General features: G+C 30.7%; 1 protein-coding gene across 2 annotated transcripts; it reads left to right on the top strand.

Annotated features, from left to right (window-relative positions):
* Nucleotides 1-728: 728 nt before the first annotated feature.
* On the top strand, nt 729-18,673 carry LOC143055949 (uncharacterized). Of its 2 annotated transcripts, none has more exons than XM_076229005.1 (6): nt 729-952; nt 9,606-10,190; nt 10,800-10,904; nt 14,592-14,885; nt 15,375-15,602; nt 17,421-18,673. In XM_076229005.1, the coding sequence occupies exons 2-6, from the start codon at nt 9,620-9,622 to the stop codon at nt 18,248-18,250; spliced, it is 2,028 nt and encodes a 675-aa protein (XP_076085120.1). In that variant the 5' UTR covers nt 729-952; nt 9,606-9,619; the 3' UTR covers nt 18,251-18,673. The 2 variants fall into 2 exon arrangements, with proteins under 2 accessions (XP_076085120.1, XP_076085121.1); XM_076229006.1 differs by having other exon boundaries at nt 730-952; nt 10,800-10,898; nt 17,421-18,672.
* Nucleotides 18,674-19,302: the final 629 nt, after the last annotated feature.

The following is a 19,302-nucleotide window of genomic DNA, read 5'->3' as shown; positions in this document are numbered from 1 at the left end:
TAAATGAAAATGTACATTAAACATCTGCATTCCTGCATCACATTTTGCTAACTTGATGGAAAATCTGGACCTTTGATTCTCTGTTTTTTACAATCCAAGATGGAGGAAGACACCCATACCACCTTAACCCCATTCAAACGCTCATACAAACCAGGACATGATCTGTTTTCAACATGAGAGTTCATTACTCCTTTGTTGGGATTATGGATGCATAGTATTGTTCCTTATGCATTCATTCAAAATTACATTTAAACTTTAAAATCTTGACGAGTTTTAAATATAATTTTAATTTAGGATTGTCAATGCTGTAAACCAGACTTCAAACTTTAGTTCAAATGTCATTTGCATGGCCTAGAAGTTTTCTATTGAAAAATATAAAGTATCATGTTTAAAATTTTGATTTAAAATACAACACGTTGTTTTAAATATTGGCAATTTAAGATACATAATACAATTATAAATATAGAGGTTTGTCTGAAAGAATCACAAAATATCTTTTTAAAGATCAAATGCGGAATCCATTGTGTTAAAATTGGAGTTAAATTAAATAACAATTCACTAAATGATAAATATGTGATGATAAATGCTTTATTTCGAGTTGTTAAGATATATTTTTACAATTTAACTCCAAACTATAGTGTAAATACAATTTGCATGGTCTGTCAGTTTTCTATTGAAAAACAAATTAGGATCATGTTTAACATTGATTTAAAGAACAACCAAATATGGCACTGTAAGGCACAGAATACAATCATTAATATTGGGGCTTTTCTACATGAATAACAACATATCACTTTTCCGTTCAAAATGCAAAATCAGTGTTGTTAAAAGAGAAATTATATCAAATAACATTTCACTACAATGATTAATATCTGATGGAATTATAATGGACATCCTTAAGCATTCATTTCATAATCTCAGACTCATTTGATTCTGGATAAAGTAGTTTCAGGTAAGCATATAATGTTTTGTTAACATGTTTTATCAATTTGAAAAAAACATGTTTTATCAATCTTAAAATTTTTTTTCTTCAATATCTTGAGATCTCAGACCACGCGGCATTTTGAGAGAGTATTGAGACACCGACGCATCGTATCGGTCATTCAATTTGTGATTTGTGACGTAACATTTTATTTGGTGTTCCTAATAATTCTGGTGGGTCAGCTGTTGTAACCAACTTATATAAAATCTATAAAATAAAAAAAATGTACGATATTACATATAAACCGTAAATGAACGGTAGATGAATTGTGCATTTGAATTAATGCTTTTACAACAAATAGCTATATTAGTAATACAATGTTATAAACGCTTAAAACAATTATAGATTAAAAAAAAAATGCTATTATATCAAAAGATCTATGTCATTTTTTTCGAAGTTCATAATTTCGTCTTCAAACTTGTTTTTGTATTATCATATAATCATTTGTGTAAAATTCTGAATCATTTGTGTGATCCGTGATCATCTTCCTAAATTTGAATCGATAGGCTTTTGATAAGAATGACCAAGATGGAACACGATATGTTTTATAAGTGTATACAAGACATATGCATACTTCAACAAATACAATTCAATTCAAATCTTTATTGCCATAAAACTACATGTATAGTATGTGACAAAACACAACAAAATGAAAATAAGAAAGATCATCAATATACACAATAAAAGTAAATATTTTAAGAGTCCACTGTTCTCAGTTAAATAAACTGTTTTAAAAAGGATCCTACCTTCTTTACCTGAATGTGTGAAATAGAGTTAAGTATATATGTTATTTTACCTATGTCATTTAGATTTTTAAAGTGGATATTCTCATTTATCAAAAAATCAAAATAAACGCTCATATCAAAATATTTATAAAGCCAAACAAGTACAAAGTTGAATAGCATTGAGGATCCAAAATAACTTATAATGAACAAAATAAATCATCCATTTTTGTCGTATTTAATTCAGAATCAAGCAGTTTCATGCAAGTATATGTAGTTTGATAAACGTTGTCATTCTTAGTTTTATATATCTTAAAAACTTGGTTTTAATATCTTTCAAACGTAACGTTCAAGAAAAGACAATCACACGATTTTACTAAATGTGTGTACTCAATCAATTGATTTGATCGTACCTGTTCTTATGTCAGTCTAAAAACCTCCTGCTGCATCCATCTTTACTATTAAAGCTAAGGCAATAATTCTGGCCCTTCAGTGTGTTGCTTCTTCTGAAAAATCAAAGTTTATCATATGTCTTGATTCGCTATCATGTCTTCAAGCAATACAAAATATCAAAAAATAAAACCCCGTTAATTCTAACAATCCTTTAGTACGTAATGAGAAATTCATTTTTGTTATTTATAAAAGAAATTAGAATATATTACACAACTCCATTGAATTAACAAAACAAATGCAAGTTGTTTTTGAGTAATGATTTGATGTAACATTTTGAAAAGACTTTACTTTTTATCACTTGAACATTCTAAGTTGTTAAGACAGGGCTATGAATCAATCAAATTAAGTTCATCACTCAAGAAATTTTACGGTCGCCATCATGAGCTAATTGGCCTGTATGACAAAAGTATGTCATAAATCATATCTGATATTCTTTCTCAGTCATAATAACCTTCCATCTGTACCGAACTGAACAAAGAAATAACACGACGGGTGATGCATACCGTATACCGTGCAGGAAATGCTTACCTTTCCGTAGCACCTAATTTTACTCCCGGTTTTTAATGGATTTCGTGTTGTTTCTTTATTATTATTTGTAACTGTTGATGTAAATGTCTTTTGGTTTGATGAGTCTTTGTTTACTCCTTGGTTTTGCTTGTTAATGTCCTATATCATCCATTCAGCTTAATGTATAATAATTTCTTCTCCATTATATAGATGGGTAGATGTTTGTTAATTTCGATTTCAAAAGACAAGATATTATTCTATTGATCATTTATATTTATATTCGTGTTAGTCAATGTTTAAAAGGAGTCTTCAGTGTTCTTTTGTATCCTTATAACACACTTCACCCAAAACAAAATACAATTTAGGTTTACAATTAATAATTGATATGGGTATTTATTGAGTTGGTGACATCACTTGTATTCTTCTCTTTCTCGATCATGTGATCTTAATTTCCTCAGGTAGAGTATGTGGGCCTTAAAATTGAAAATGGCGAAAATAGAGAATAATGTAGTTTTATCTTTGACATGTTTGGGATATTATATTCCCTTATCAAATCGAGGTGTACCACACCAAAAGCGATAGATAATTTCAGACAGTAAGTTTTGTTTTAAATAAATGAAAAATATTACACAATTTTGTAAATGTGTTTCTGAGTAAACAAACGGTTTGTGTCTGTTTTGCATGTCAGCTGGAACTGGCATGGCAGTAACTGCTAGTAGTCCCTTGTAAATTTATGTTCATCATTGTCATGTTGCTCAGTTTTTCTGTTACCTATTCCAACATCGGACTCGGATCCTATTAAACTGAGTTTTTTCTGTAAGTTATTTTGTGTGTTAGTTTATGCTACATTGGCTGGTATGCTTTTTTTAAATTTTGGTTCGTATATAAGTTTTTACGTTTTCGTTGAACTAGTATATATTTTTGTTTAGGATCCAGCTGAAGCCCGCATTATCGCAGTGTTGATATGTTTTTTGTTTCTTTGGTCAGGTTGATGTCTTTTTTTACACATTCCTCGTTTCCATTCTCAATTTAATTTTAAATGGTGTCCGCTTCAAATATAAAAAGTAGAAAGAAAATGTAAGAAAGGACAATAAAATAAAACAATAAAATGAAAATGCAAGAAAAGGAATATAAAAAAAGAATAAAAATGTAAGTGAAGGAAGACTATAAAAAAACCAAATTGAAAATGTAAGAGAGCGAGAATCAAATAAATAGAATGAAAATATAAGAAAAGAAAAAAAAAGAGAATGAAAATGTAAGAAAAGTAAAAAAAAGGGATGAAAATGTAAGACAACTAGGATTAAAAAAATAGAATCACAGATGCATATTATATATGTATCATTATGCATATCATACATGCATCATTAGCCATTTCATATATGCATAATGTAAAAACATAACGCAATCTAGATATAACTATGCAACATAACGATGATATGCATTTGAAATGCGTTAACATTAAGATGATTTTGGGTTAAATATAAAGTAAAATAATAAAAAAAAACGGAACTTCGGGGAAAACGTAAAACGGAAAGTCCGTTCTTAAATGGCAAAATTAAAAACTCAAACAAATCAAACGAATGGATAAAGTATAAACAGTTTGAAAATAAGTAAAAGTAAGAACCGAAATTTAAAATGCCACTAATTATAACTCTTTAAATGTTTTCCGTGGAGTCAGTCTATACTTTTACCGTGGCGTCAGCCTATTCATTTACCGTGGTTTCTTTTCTTTAGAAACAACGCATCTGAAATCTGTGTGCATAACCTCATTTTTTGGCTAATTTACAGATTTCTATTCACAATTGGAATTAATTTTGAAACTTGTCCTTTTGTAATTTGTATATGTTTGGGAATCGAGCCCCATCTTGACATATGTTATGTGAGACTGACATCAACACATCAACATGATTAACGAAACCTCTCGGCTACCAATTGATTGCATTTCAGATTTCTATAGATATTTATAAACGAACATATGGTACACATCGGTACGACGGAAACACAGGGCTTGAAACTTTATTTATAAAAAAATATACCATCGTATAGTAGAAGTTGGATAATATTCAGATTTATAATAATTTAAAGACGGAAGTGTTATGTCTGGCGTACTAAATTATAATCCTGGTACCTTTGATAACTATTATGTTATATTTTGTATTTCTTGCAACAATGAACTGCGAAGTTTGTTTTAATAATGCACTATAACATGGTTATTTAAACATAATTACAATAACTTCTTGTTTAGAAAAGGCTTTAATTTTGATGGGTCAGAAACACCATAGTTAGTTTAAATAGAAACACACTGAATAAACTTTGATTCATGAAAAAATAAACCTTGCAACCTCCGTCACAAAAAAACCCACCAAATATAATTACTAGAAATAAACAAAAAACTGCTGAAAAAACCTGTTTTGAATACTCTGTTTACAACAACGTCCTTATACATGTCTGTTAACAATTGAGTTCTATCTTATTGTAACATGTGCAACTTCGCAAAAAAAAAACAACAATTGAAATCACTGAAAATATAAACTAGTTTTATAAAGCGCAAGCCACCCTGTCTAAGACGTTCGTACGCTTGTTTTGAAAGCTTTCAGAGTTATACAAAAACTTTTTTTAAAATAAGGTCTTTTTGTTTGAAAGGGAATAAAGGAAGAAAATTAACTGAAAGAAATGTAAGGAAATGTTATAGCAATTAAATGCAATTCAGGTGTTTATTACAGTCTTGAAACATAATTGAAATCTTGATTGTACTAGTCATTTTACATGTTTTATCTTGCTTAACTTGAAAAATTTGCGGAGTGTGAAAAAATTAAAAAAAACCAACAACGTTTGATTAGGTGAACAGTCCAAGAAACACAGATAAAAAAGATACAAATTTTAGTTTTCCAACACAATCTTCTGACCATTTTAAGGAGCTTTCTAAAACACTTGTATAGAGCTAAACACTATGTCATCAAGCTTCGTTTGATTAAATACCCTTGCCGTTTTAGGGATTACAATGTTACGTACAATCGACACCCTCCACTTTCCTCTAATATAAAATCGTAGATGGAAAGGTACATGCAGATCAAATTTGAACTATCATGCGATGTTACACACATTCAGATCATTGTCTGATAATAAACTAGCCATATCAAAATAAGTCTGATAGTTTCTGATATTCATCGACAAAACACTAAATGTATTTTGGTTCCAAACTAGTAATATCCAATGTTCCCATTATCAGAATTCACAGTATGATATAGCACTTTACAATTGAAGTAGGAAAATTGCACTTCGATTTTGATACATGAATGTGTTTGTGGCTGTTCTGGCCAGCCTATTTGTATAGTTTATTTCTGTATAAAAAATAATGGTAATATTACAAAAGGGTTTTTACATTCTCCAACCGTTTATTTTTATTCAAATACGCCTGTTCTTCAATTGGCAAAGTGTTGAACGCTCATAAACACATTTAACCCCGTCTCATTCGAATCTGGAAATTAAAGCAACAATAGTGTCAATATATTAAAATGCTTTATCTTTTAACTAATGCATTCACATGTTTTACTGTTAGCTTATTTCTATCGCATGCGATGAAAGCAGGACAGAGCGATTCTACTTCCCCTATCTTATATGGCCAACTGTAAGGTTAGTTAAAACATTGTTGTGACGTAATTCTATTGATTTATCCGTTCTTTATTTCAGTGATTGGACAATCATTTATGTGTGAGAAACCATTAGGTTACCATTAGCTTCCAAAATTTTAAGAATGGCCCTCCTCTTATCTAAAACTATTGGACAGCTCAAGGTAGCATAACTGGTTCTTACAGGTAAATGATAGTTTAATCCCTGAAATAACAACTCTTAATTACCCCAATTGTGTTCATAATGTTCACAAATGACAATTATAGAAAGCATTTTACTAAAGTCGCCTTCCAATACAATAATTTCGTCACTCATCAAAACGAGTAAAAAATCACTTTCAAATTGATTTAACACCACCAATACTTAAATCACAGCCATTTTTCTCATGTTTGTTTGGTTGTCCCTTTTAAAACTAATTCAATAGGTTGAGTATGCTCGTTGTAAGTCTTCTTTTTGTTGTTTTTTATGAATTTCATTTTTTTCAAATATGGATCCTCGTCCGTCATTATGTAACAACAATTGACCTCTGGTGTTGCTCCTATTCTTTCTACCATCATTTTAAACGACAATCGAAATAAAAGATCAATAAACTAATGCTTCTAAAATTTAAAAGATCATGCCGCTAAACAAGGGTCATGATCAACCTTATCCCTATCCTGTGTACAAATTGCGATTCTAAAACGTCCTTCATGAAGTAGGGGACTATACTATTTTTTTTTATAATTTTCAGGTTTCGGCGATGATTTACAAGTTGTTGTTTTTAAAGTCTCATATTATTTTTTATTTAAAACATGAATATAATGCAACACTTCGCTTATGAACGACGATGAATATGGGGAGCAGAATAACGGGATACGTGACCGCATTTTATCTGAACATTTTGAATTGTGTCTTTACTTGATAGTTCCGAGTTTTACAAATCATGACCAATATTCATGATATAACTTTAATCTTTATTTTCCTTTCCACATATGCTGTTGTTTAAGTTACACTTCTTACAACTAATATAATTGTTTGATATGTAAAATAATTGAAAATTTAGGTATCTAAATATTGTTACAAATGCAAATATGGCTATGAATTCTAACATGTCTAATGTATAAAATAATCTAAATGTGGGTATGTTGTTATAAAACATTTTAAATATGGGTTTAAAAAAAATACAAACTTTGATTTCAAAATCTTATTAACTAAATGATTAAAACCAATCATACTGTAGACACAATTCATTCTCTATTCATAATATTAAAAATATGATTGTATAAAAATGTGTTTTTTTATATATAGCAAATTATGATGATCTACAAATCATTCATTTAACATAGAAAAATTTGTGTAATGTCATTTGTTGGAATATATATTGAGTATTACACATGGACAGGATGTTCCCCATAAAATTAAAATATTCCACACCCTAGAATACACGCAACTGTTATAAAGAAATTACTAATTTACATGTGAGCAGCCATACAACTTATTAGTTGACCAACCAATTATTGCCACTACAATTTTAAAAATTTGTTAATAGATGAAAATTATGACACTCTTCATTTTTTCTTCATCAACATTATGAAGTTAATTATTTCAACATAACAACAAAAGAAAATAAATCTCAAACAGACATGCATAATATAGATCTAAACATTTTTTTTCTTTTCAAGAAAGGAGTAATCACAAAATATTTTAGATAAAAAAAGTTTAGATAGAAAAATTATAAAATTCAATACTCAAATTTGAATGAATAATGTTTTTGTGTTGTTCTAAAAAAAAAATACAAAGGTTTTTGAATCAAGATGATTTGTATTATTTCACCTACACAAAAGCCCCTCCCCCTCTTTTTAATGCCACACAAAACCAAAAGATGAATTGTTGGGTCCAAAAGAGACACATGATCACTATTTCTAACTGTCTACACGACACCTTTTTTAGTTAAGCAAATTTAACTGGCAGTTTTGCGAATGGCAAGAATATAAATGCTGTTTGTCAGTTACTTCGACTATCTTTCAAGTGAAAACAATAAATTGAACGTTTGATAAAAATAAATAAAAACCAAATAACATTATTCAGGGTATTCCAACTTAGGTGCACCAATAGGGCCAGATTTATCCTTGATTCTTCAAAGTTAAGTTTAGCCCTTATAAAAAGGAGTGTGTAACAGCAATATAATGTCATCAACAGTGCAGAAAAAAATGTCTGTACACATTTCATGCGAAATTTCTTCTGTTGAGATAGTGTCAAGACATATTTAAGAATGTCAAGAATATGTCAATATAGATCAAGACATATTTAAGACCTTCAAAAATTGGTCGAGACTAATTCAGACTCTTATCAGATGATACAGGAAGTGTTAAGACAATGTTCATACTGTCCAGACACTTGTCAAGAAAAATCAAGAGATTTATTAGACAATCTAATACTATGTCAAGAGTTTAAAAAAATTATTCAGACAAATTAAGAATGACGAGTAAAAAATCATGCAAATTCAGACAAAAACTGGTCTTTTTAGACTTTTTGACTTTTGTAGTGAATGCTTAACCATTTGATTAGTCTTATAAAAAATGTCATACTTCAATAATGTTATTAAAATGTGAATGATTCAAACATTTTAATACATGTATGCTTGAGCAATTTCCTCGCAAATGTGTGTAAATGTGGTTAACATAAGTAGCGTTTCGGACTTTAACTTTTTTTTCTTTTTGTTTAGAGATGTTATTGTAATGTTGTATTTGCGATGTGCTTATATTTTTTTAAGATACATTTGATTGAGAAAAGAATGCTTTCAGTGTTATCGTGGAAATGCATACGTTCGTTTGTATATTTGGTAAAAATCTAAGAAAGATCAAAAAGGGGTCATTACACGATTTTTACCATTTTACCAATTTATAGATCTTAACTTGCTCATAATTTGTTCCGTTTAGGCTACCTCCTATGTTTTATAATTTTCAATATGATGGACAATAAACGAAACAAAATTTTAATAACAATCGTCGTTTCTGAGAATCAACTCGTAGAATAAGTTCTTTGACGATTTCTGATTTCTGATATTTCACTTTTTTGTAGATTTTGTCTTGTTGGTCATTTTTGTTATATAACGATTCAACCTGTATGCCATGTATGCTATGTTTTTTAAGATAATGAGGAAAAAATATTAGTGGTTTACAATTGTTGATGTGTAACTCCTTTTCTTATAATGAGTCATCTGACCATTTCCATTTGTAGTTTTCGTCAATCAAACCATTTTGTTCTGACAGTTTTTGAAATATAACTGATTTAATGAATCATGGTTATTGTGTTTACATTTTATTTTACAGATACAACCATAAATATGTCACAACTAGACAAGAACAGATGTGCAAAGTGCAGTATGGTGGTCATGGAAGTATTTCCAATGATAATGCAAGAGTTAATGGCACAAACCGGAACGCAAGCAAAAATCCTCTACAACGCTATTATGATGAATGTTCCTTTCAGAAAAAAACTTAACAAATCTGAGCTTGATATGGTAGATACATTAATGACCGATGAATATACCAAAATTGATGTAAGTCTATCTTACAAAATTATTGTTAATTTTTTCCAACTGTCTATACCGCCACCGTCTAGACAATGGGGGACCAATCCGTTTATAACAGAAATTGGAATAGGTGAAGACATTGAACGCATAAGGCGGGTACGGAATAGCTTTGTTCATAGAGTGAATGCCAACATATCGGAACCTCTGTTTGACGATTTTTTCTTTACCTTTATCGAAGTTGGAAAACGAATAGATGCTTACCTAAATAGACCCCCAAACAATAGATATGCACATACTATCGAGCAATACAAGACGTGTGTACTTGATCCTAAAACTGAGAAGAAACTACTTGATGCTAGAGCAGATATTGAACAATTGAAAGGTATGTTTCTTTTACTCAGCCTTTAGAACAAGCGAATGAATTTGTGTGCTCCCAAAAGTGTATTGACCTAATCAACATATTTGTTTCAGAGCATGACAATATAAGTTATGCGAAAAAAGTAAAATAACAAAAATACAGGACTCCGACGAATATTCAAAACGAAAAGTCCCTAATCCAATGGCAATCAAAATCAAAAGCGCAAGTTCTTCAAAGAAGTTGATAACAACTGTCATATTTCTGACTTGGTACAGGCATTTTCTTAGCTTGTAAGCACTTAAAATAAAGTAATCATATACAATATTGTCAACCTTTAAAGCTTCGTTACTAGCATGATACAAACAAAAGGAAAGAATCAAAATATAAACAAGGGATTTAAATGACGACAAATATTATTTTCAAAATTATGTGACAATTTAAGGTTTAATTGGACTCTTAGATTTTGGTTTCTAAACCATTTTATTAAACTACTAAAAATTGTCTAATACAGAATAGTTTTAGAAGTCAATTCGAATAATGTCTAAGTGAATATATCATGATGGCGATACAATAAGGTTGTATTGATTTAATGAACATTTTAATTGTGTCTATAATCATAATTGCATTTTGTAGAACAGTACAGATTTCATATTGGAAATCCAGAAAAAGAAATACATATTTTTGCAGGAAAATCGACAAATGCAGCAATTGAAAAAATTAGAGCAGAAGAAGGTGAAAGTAAACATGATGTTCTATTGCTCTTAATCCAAATATATATTTAATTTATCTCATTCTTCATACAAGGCAAAAGATAGTTTTTAAATTCGCGTATACGCAAGTAATCATTCAATCATTGAGTTCGAAAACAAGAACTTTATTATCATTTATTCTCAGACCTTTATTTTATATTATTCTAAAAACCGTTTATCAAGAAATATTTCATATGCTTCGTCTTCCTTTTGTGCTTTGCAAAGTGGCATACTAATTACTGCTTTAGGTATGCTATTAAAAAAGAGGGACGAAAGATACCAAAGGGACACTCAAACTCATAAATCGAAAATAAACTGACAACGATACGGCTAAAAATAAATAAGACAAACAGACAAATACTAGTACACATGACGCAACATAGAAAACTAAAGAATAAGCAACACGAACACCACCAAAATATAGGGGTAATCTCAGGTGCTCCGGAAGGGTAAGCAGAACCTGCTCCACACGGGGCACCCGCCGTGTTGCTTAGGTAGCAATACACAGTTAGAAGTTTAGTTTCGCATTATGGCCCCTGTGAATTTTTTAAATATGAAAGTTTTTGTACAATAAAATTGATTTTTAGGTAATTGAAGAATAACATAGCCTTCTTAGTGGGTTTATATGAACATTTAGATTGATTTTAACATGTTTTATAGGCCATTTCAATGATTGACAGTCCGTATTTTCCTATCCGTACCGTTCATAGGTCCATAAATTATTGTAGTGTTTATCAACAAAGATTTTGCGCTCGATCTTTTCAATTCAATTTTATGGAAAAACGAGCAGGAAGACATATGATTTTTTTTGGACCACTTGATAGATATAAACCTATGGATTCAGGAAAGGTATCACTGTAATTCATTGAAATTTTCCTTTAGACCAAATTTTGGAGACTTTTGTGACATGTTCACCCCCCTTTTTTGCTATATTTTGTATCTAAGAAATGCAGATTGTTGCCATGGTTACACCCAAAAGGGATTATATTTCACCCTTATGACCATTAGAAATCAAATCTATGGAAGATTCTCTTTCTACAAGTATATACATGCATAACACACATATAAAGCCTTCTTTGTTAGACAAGAGGGGAAAGGGGGTGTTTAAAAATTATGAGTGTCAATTTTAAGTTTTTTTCCTAACTGTGTATTGCTACCTTATGGCATTTGACAAAGCAAATAATTGCCTTTTTTTCAGACAAACATACCACAAAACTATTGATATTTAGGTTATAGATACAATTCTAATGAAGAAACAACCTTTAGTATGACAATGTATGTTAGTTTTGTTGTTTATTGTCCATAGCAACCAATATAGACATTTTGACACATAGACTTGGTTCCGTTATTAATTGATACTTTATTGGCTACCCCTTGGAAAAGAAGATTGCGCGTTATGTAGAAACCTTAGAAGGGAACGCTTTATATTTTTTCATGCGACTAAATCAAATTTATTATTTTAGCAAGTATAAAGTCACAATTTAGCATGGACTAAGCCCAATTTTTTCCCCGCTGTTATAAATAAATTCAGTATTGACTAAATTTTAACCAAGGCCTTGGTATGGTAATACACAACAAAATTGACATTCTAGAGCTTTAAAATAGCTTTAACTTGTAAAAGTTGTCTACTGTTAAGGTTAATTTAGGTTTTTAAACAAGGAAAGACAGTCTTAGAAGGTATAGTTTTAGAAAATTGACTAAAAAAGGAGAAAATGCACTTTGACATGGCATGTTCCATAAAATCACTTTTTTGTTGCATTTCAGTGTCAACTGCTAACCTTCATAAAATATTTATTTCTGAACCGATTTTAAAAACTAGCAGGCGAAAATGCTCGTTTTAACTAGTAGAAAACAGAAATCCATTTAAAGTGGAATTGGGAAAAAAAATGTTAATCCTTAAGGTAGCAATACACAGTTAGAAGTTTAGTTTCGCATTATGGCCCCTGTGAATTTTTTAAATATGAAAGTTTTTGTACAATAAAATTGATTTTTAGGTAATTGAAGAATAACATAGCCTTCTTAGTGGGTTTATATGAACATTTAGATTGATTTTAACATGTTTTATAGGCCATTTCAATGATTGACAGTCCGTATTTTCCTATCCGTACCGTTCATAGGTCCATAAATTATTGTAGTGTTTATCAACAAAGATTTTGCGCTCGATCTTTTCAATTCAATTTTATGGAAAAACGAGCAGGAAGACATATGATTTTTTTTGGACCACTTGATAGATATAAACCTATGGATTCAGGAAAGGTATCACTGTAATTCATTGAAATTTTCCTTTAGACCAAATTTTGGAGACTTTTGTGACATGTTCACCCCCCTTTTTTGCTATATTTTGTATCTAAGAAATGCAGATTGTTGCCATGGTTACACCCAAAAGGGATTATATTTCACCCTTATGACCATTAGAAATCAAATCTATGGAAGATTCTCTTTCTACAAGTATATACATGCATAACACACATATAAAGCCTTCTTTGTTAGACAAGAGGGGAAAGGGGGTGTTTAAAAATTATGAGTGTCAATTTTAAGTTTTTTTCCTAACTGTGTATTGCTACCTTAAGTGGTAACAAATCCGGTAAATAGTCAAATTCGGTAGGTCAAATTCATGAAAGGGAATACAATTGTAGTTACGACGTAAGGAACATATCCGATATCATTTGTGAAACGATTATTACATAACGGTCATCCAACTCGTGATGGCGTCCGTAAAATTTACGAAGGGATGATTTCAGATTCACCATTTGGAACTCTTGGTTTAATGGCTTCCTTATGAGCAGCAACCCTCTATCAAGAAAGTCATGATAGAAAATGCAAGCACGGGAATATCGTATCAATTGGGATATATATACCCCGTATACAGGTGCTTCTGGAATGTTGCTACTTAAAAATGGAAAGTTCACAATTGGAATGCGGAAATCATCTCTTTTGTCGTAAAATTTTGTTTTCAACCGACCCTCATTGTCAATTTGAATTTTCTATTAAATTGCTAAATTTGGCTTTAACATAACTTAGTGTTGTGTTTCGATAGCATGCTGCAGGTCTAGAGTGACGAATACTAGTTGCATTTACTTAATAATATTTTTTTTCACTTCATTTGATGTTTTGTACGTGTGTAACTGTAGGAAACTTTGCCCTGTTCATGTTGTTTATATCAAACAAAATCGAATTAAGGAAGATTGAGGGTTTAAATGAAAATTGATATGTTTTAATTATTTTAGAAAAGGTTGTTTATATCATGCTTTTTTCAAAAACAGAGTAAAAGTATAGATCTACTGATTTTAATCAAGCTAAGAATTGTGCAAAAAAAGTAAGATTTGGTATAGGTTATACATGAAAAAACCCAACTTAAACTATATGATATAACTTAAAGACAAAATATGAGATGATGGCTCGTATTACTTCTGAAAAAAGAACTACAATTGAGGTCATATGACTCATTTACTTGCTTAAATGCAAAATAATTTCGAACACATTCTTTAATACATTTTACTTCATAAGTTATTTCTCCTTATATGGCAAAGTTTGAAAATAAAATAATTACAAAACATATTTTGTGTTTGTAAAATCAGTCGTAAGAATAAGATACAACACATTGTTTTCTTCATTTAGATGAAAAGAATTGCAAATGAATAAATACAACTCTCAAAATGTGCACATTTTATTAAAGATCTAGAGGAAAGCTACACAAAATTGAAAATAATCGTTCATGAAGTAGACGACAGTGAAGAGGTGGTCAAACTTATAAACTCACTAAAAGAAGACCTTAACAGTGAGAACATCAATTTCAAAGGAGCTGAGAAAGGCAGTATCATACTTTTCATTGATGTTAAAAACAAAGTAGTTCTAGATGACGGCCTATTCCAGAGTGAAGTGAGCACCTTCATCCAAAACCTTTTCAAATTTTGTAATGTGAAATGCTATTTCAATACACAAACATATGCAGTAATTGCAAGTGCAGCAGGTAAATAAGCGTTATTAAGGTGTGCTATTATATATAGACAATTAACTTGTTTACAATGGATAAATCTGTTTACGAATACATTCTGCTGATTTTCAACAACAAGGCAGATAGTCATACGACGTTCAGCGGAATTGTTTTGTTATACCAAGTTTATATTAATACCCGCATTTTGATTTTTCTGTGTTTAATTTGAGATATCGATTAAATTTTAAAAAAAATACTGTCACATCAATTGTTCTTTCGACCACACACCTTTTTTCACAATAAATATTCAATTAAGAAGTATTAAGCAAAGACAACTATTTTCATTTTGTTTAGTCGTGTGATTTAACTTAGCTTTATAGGAATTTCATTTTGAATGATAGATTCACGGTTTTTAAGTGGATTTCAGTATACTTTGGTTTCTGTCCTGTCGACCTATATAAAATTGGTTTCTACAAATAACTATAAAGTTTATGGCTTAATGAATAATGTTTTTCAATGTAACAGAAGAGTTTGAAGAGCCAATCATTTACATGCCGGAAAAAGCCACAGGAACATGCTTGATTGGTGACAAAGGACACGTGGTTGTTAATTTTGAAGTAAAAAATAAGATCTTCTACTCTAATGACAGCTTGAATAGAACCTTAAACGAGGTTTTCAATACCATACTTTTGAAAGGGAATGGAAAAAACTTGCTTGGGAAAACAGATGTATATGCAGAACTCGTTAAATCCGGTAAGTGAAATATTAATGAATATTAAATCATAGTTTAAATAGTCAAAACAACTATTCATTCCAGTCATTAAAAGAAGCAGTTTTGTCATTTTAGCAGAAATAAGAATATCTGGTTTTTTCTTGTGTTTTTGTTTTTCATTTTTTAACCCGGAGCCGTATTTATCATTCCGTATAAGATTTATTCCGTGTTTAAGCCTGTATGGTGATCAGTAGTTGCTCACATCCTTCTGCTGATAGTTATATCCTTGGCTTCCATACCACATCTCCATATTTTCAACTAAAGCGATGGGCAAACCAGGAGTTCGCTTCCGGAGTTAATTAATGTAGTTTGAGGCTGACGGGTAACACTGTGTGTGTCACTAGTGTCATCTGATAAAGTAAAACACGAACGACAATTATACGATTCTAACATTAATTCGTCATCTTTTTAATTATATTTGTCTCAGAACTTACAGATTGATAGTTTACTAAATATCAGTAAGCCTACATCATTATTTATACTCTGAGTGACCATAGAATACATGTCTTTCACTTCAGTATTTTAGAGTTTATTTAATAGTCCACCCTTAAAGTTCATCCACTAGTTTGAAAGGCTTTGAGTTATTTACAGCTACACAATTTGGGTATTGTACCTTTAGACAAAAATCTTTTTTAAAGCAATAGGCTAACTGAGGATCCTCAACACTACAGAATTTCGTATAAGAGTCGTATAATTCATTCACCTTATTTTAAGATGATGTTGGTGCGTACTTATAAATCCCACATATCCACGGGAGACCACTTGCAACAAAGCCACCAAGATCGAGATATTTATATCTGTACCAATGTCTTTCTCCTAGGTTAAGATGATCCCTTGAAAAGCTTGCTGCACGAGAGATCTGATCGTAACCGTAAGACTTTCTGTTCTAAAGTGCACCAAACTATATTTAAATTCTCCCAATACGTTTTGTCATGAAGAATATCAGGAAAAACTACGCGAAGCAATTCTAAATGGTAAGCTCATAAGTGAAGCATTCTTGCTTCCTTGATACATCGAGTGGCAAATGTGTCGTCCATTTTAAACACTGGAACATGTTAAGAATAAAATTAAACGGTCAGTTCTTAAAGTAAGGCACTATACATGCTATATAAGCCTCTTTAGAACATGGTACGTTGATTCTTGTACTATATAGTTGTAACTCATATATGACTGCAATGATGAAATAAAAACAAAAATTCCAATAGAAATCTAGTCTTTTATCCAATATATCGTGTGTGTTTCAATTTGTATTCATTGTCACCTAGTGTCAATAAAAATTTTGCATACTGTTTCACTGTGTGGGATGTACAGGTATTCAGCCAGAGAGTCGGAGACGTTAAATCCGATACCTCGTGTAGAAAGAGTGCCACGCTCTACGTAAGTAAGTGTGTTTAATGTCAATTCATTTCGTTCTTTACATGCAAGAAATATTTGTCACAGGACATTAAGTAACCAACAATCAATAAATCAATCTATCCAATATATCTTGTGTTTTTCTACTTTTATTCATTGTGACTTAGTTTTCCCATTATCTAGTGGTTTTATGTCAGTTTCTTACTTTCTTTCTTTTAATACGTTTGATGAGGTTTTTATTTTCAATTGTTGATCATCGATTTTTTAGTCACTTCAATCGTTTAAAATTGTTCATCAACTCCGTGTGTTTTTAATAAACTACTTACCGTGAATTGAAATCCCAATAATCATTTCATAGTGCAATTAACCAAGAGATATGTTACAACGTTCAATCCATTTTATCAGGTATTTGTTACTTTTTTCTTCTTTTTATATATATATTACAGAAAACACAACAACCACAGAAGACTCATTCACCCAAGCTCAAACACCTGTCAAATACAACCTTCCTATTTCTGTCACTTTGCGTCAACAGTTAAATATAAAAAAGTCAGAGAATGAAAGTCTGTACATTTATAACTGTCTCAAAACAGGCAATACATTAGTGTTTACCGACAATGAGAATGAGCGACTTATTATTTGTAATTCAGACGGTACTAATATACATCACATTCCTCTGTCCGATAAACCATATTATATGACAGTGGTTAGTAGTAACACTGTAGCAGTATCCTGTATACTTGGCAAAACCATACTGATAATAAATATATCTACACGTTCTGTCACCAGTACAATCAACACCAGGGGTGACTGCCGCGGAATATCATATAATGATAATAACCTGTACGTTGTTATTGATAGGAGTATAATACATGTAATGAACCTTCAAGGTAAAGTAAATCGTACTATACCTTTACCTTCGGACGATATCTACGACATTACAATAGACAAAGACAAGTTGGTCTGTATATACGAGAAATCAATATACTGCTGCTCGTTAGATGGAACATTAAATTGGAAGTTTAAAAAGGATGAATTTCAAGATTTAAATCGTGTTACGACAGATAATGAGGGGAATGTGTATGTGACTAATTCTAACACCACAACTGTAGCAGTTGTATCAGATGATGGGAAACAATATAGAGAACTTCTTACTGAATCAGATGGATTGAATGATCCCTGGGGAATTTATTTTGACAAGAAAGAAAATATTATGATTGTTTGTAATGGTGGTGACGGAAAGGTTTTTCTTTTCGACGTGAAAAAGAAATTTTAAAGCAAAATAAACATGAATAATTCTTTCAGATAATGAGTGTATGTGGACGCCGATCTGTTTGTGTATTTAGTCGTTCAAAATAACTTATTTTTATTTTAGTTTTTTTTACTGTCAGTCTAACTCAATTGATTGTCATGATCTGTACAGTTGTATTCCGTATTCAGACTAAAGACAATATTAACACATGTTTTATGTACATGGTTTGTATGATCAACGCTTTGATTTCATGTGTGACAACAAATCAATTTTATATTGAAATTCAGAGAAATGTTACAAAGACGTGGTGGTTTTTGATTCACGTTCACTTACAATTTGATAGTTGGAGAAAAAACAAAATTCAAGTTATATTTCATCATATATTTTTTAAAAACTACATATATTATTCTTTGTCTCAAAATAAATACATATACGGATGTGTAGTTTGTCAATAATATCGGAACACATTAAAAATTACATTGTGTCGTTGGGTATCTTTCTCATAGACTGATACCCTTTTTTCTATCCTTTGTCAATTCATATGCTTCTGTTATCCCAGTAGATTTACATGCACATTTAACAAACATTGTTTATTTGTTCTCATCCTGAATAAAAATGATTAAGTCAGTAGCACACTATCTAAATAATTTATCTAATCGACTATGTAAACATGTGGTATTAAGTCTAATTGCCTATCAAAACGATCAAGTCTTCAAAACTTAGTATTAAGACCTTTCTTTAATTGGTCTGTACTAAAACAAATGCCAACATTAACAACTTTCTTTCTTTTAATACGTTTGATGAGGTTTTTATTTTCAATTGTTGATCATCGATTTTTTAGTCACTTCAATCGTTTAAAATTGTTCATCAACTCCGTGTTTTTTTAATAAACTACTTACCGTGAATTGAAATAAGTCCCCGCCTACTGATCACATATCAAATAAACATGGTCTCAACGCGGTTGCGTTGAAACAATCATATTTTAGAAAGGTATAGGACTCAAGATACGATAACTAAAAAAAGAGTCCGAAAATCTGACAAAAAAATCCAAAATCTAACCTATGTCAATCCTTAAA

Source organism: Mytilus galloprovincialis, chromosome 13, assembly GCF_965363235.1.
Source record: "Mytilus galloprovincialis chromosome 13, xbMytGall1.hap1.1, whole genome shotgun sequence".
Taxonomy (NCBI): Eukaryota; Metazoa; Mollusca; class Bivalvia; order Mytilida; family Mytilidae; genus Mytilus; species Mytilus galloprovincialis.
This window is presented reverse-complemented; position numbering and strand designations above follow the sequence as displayed.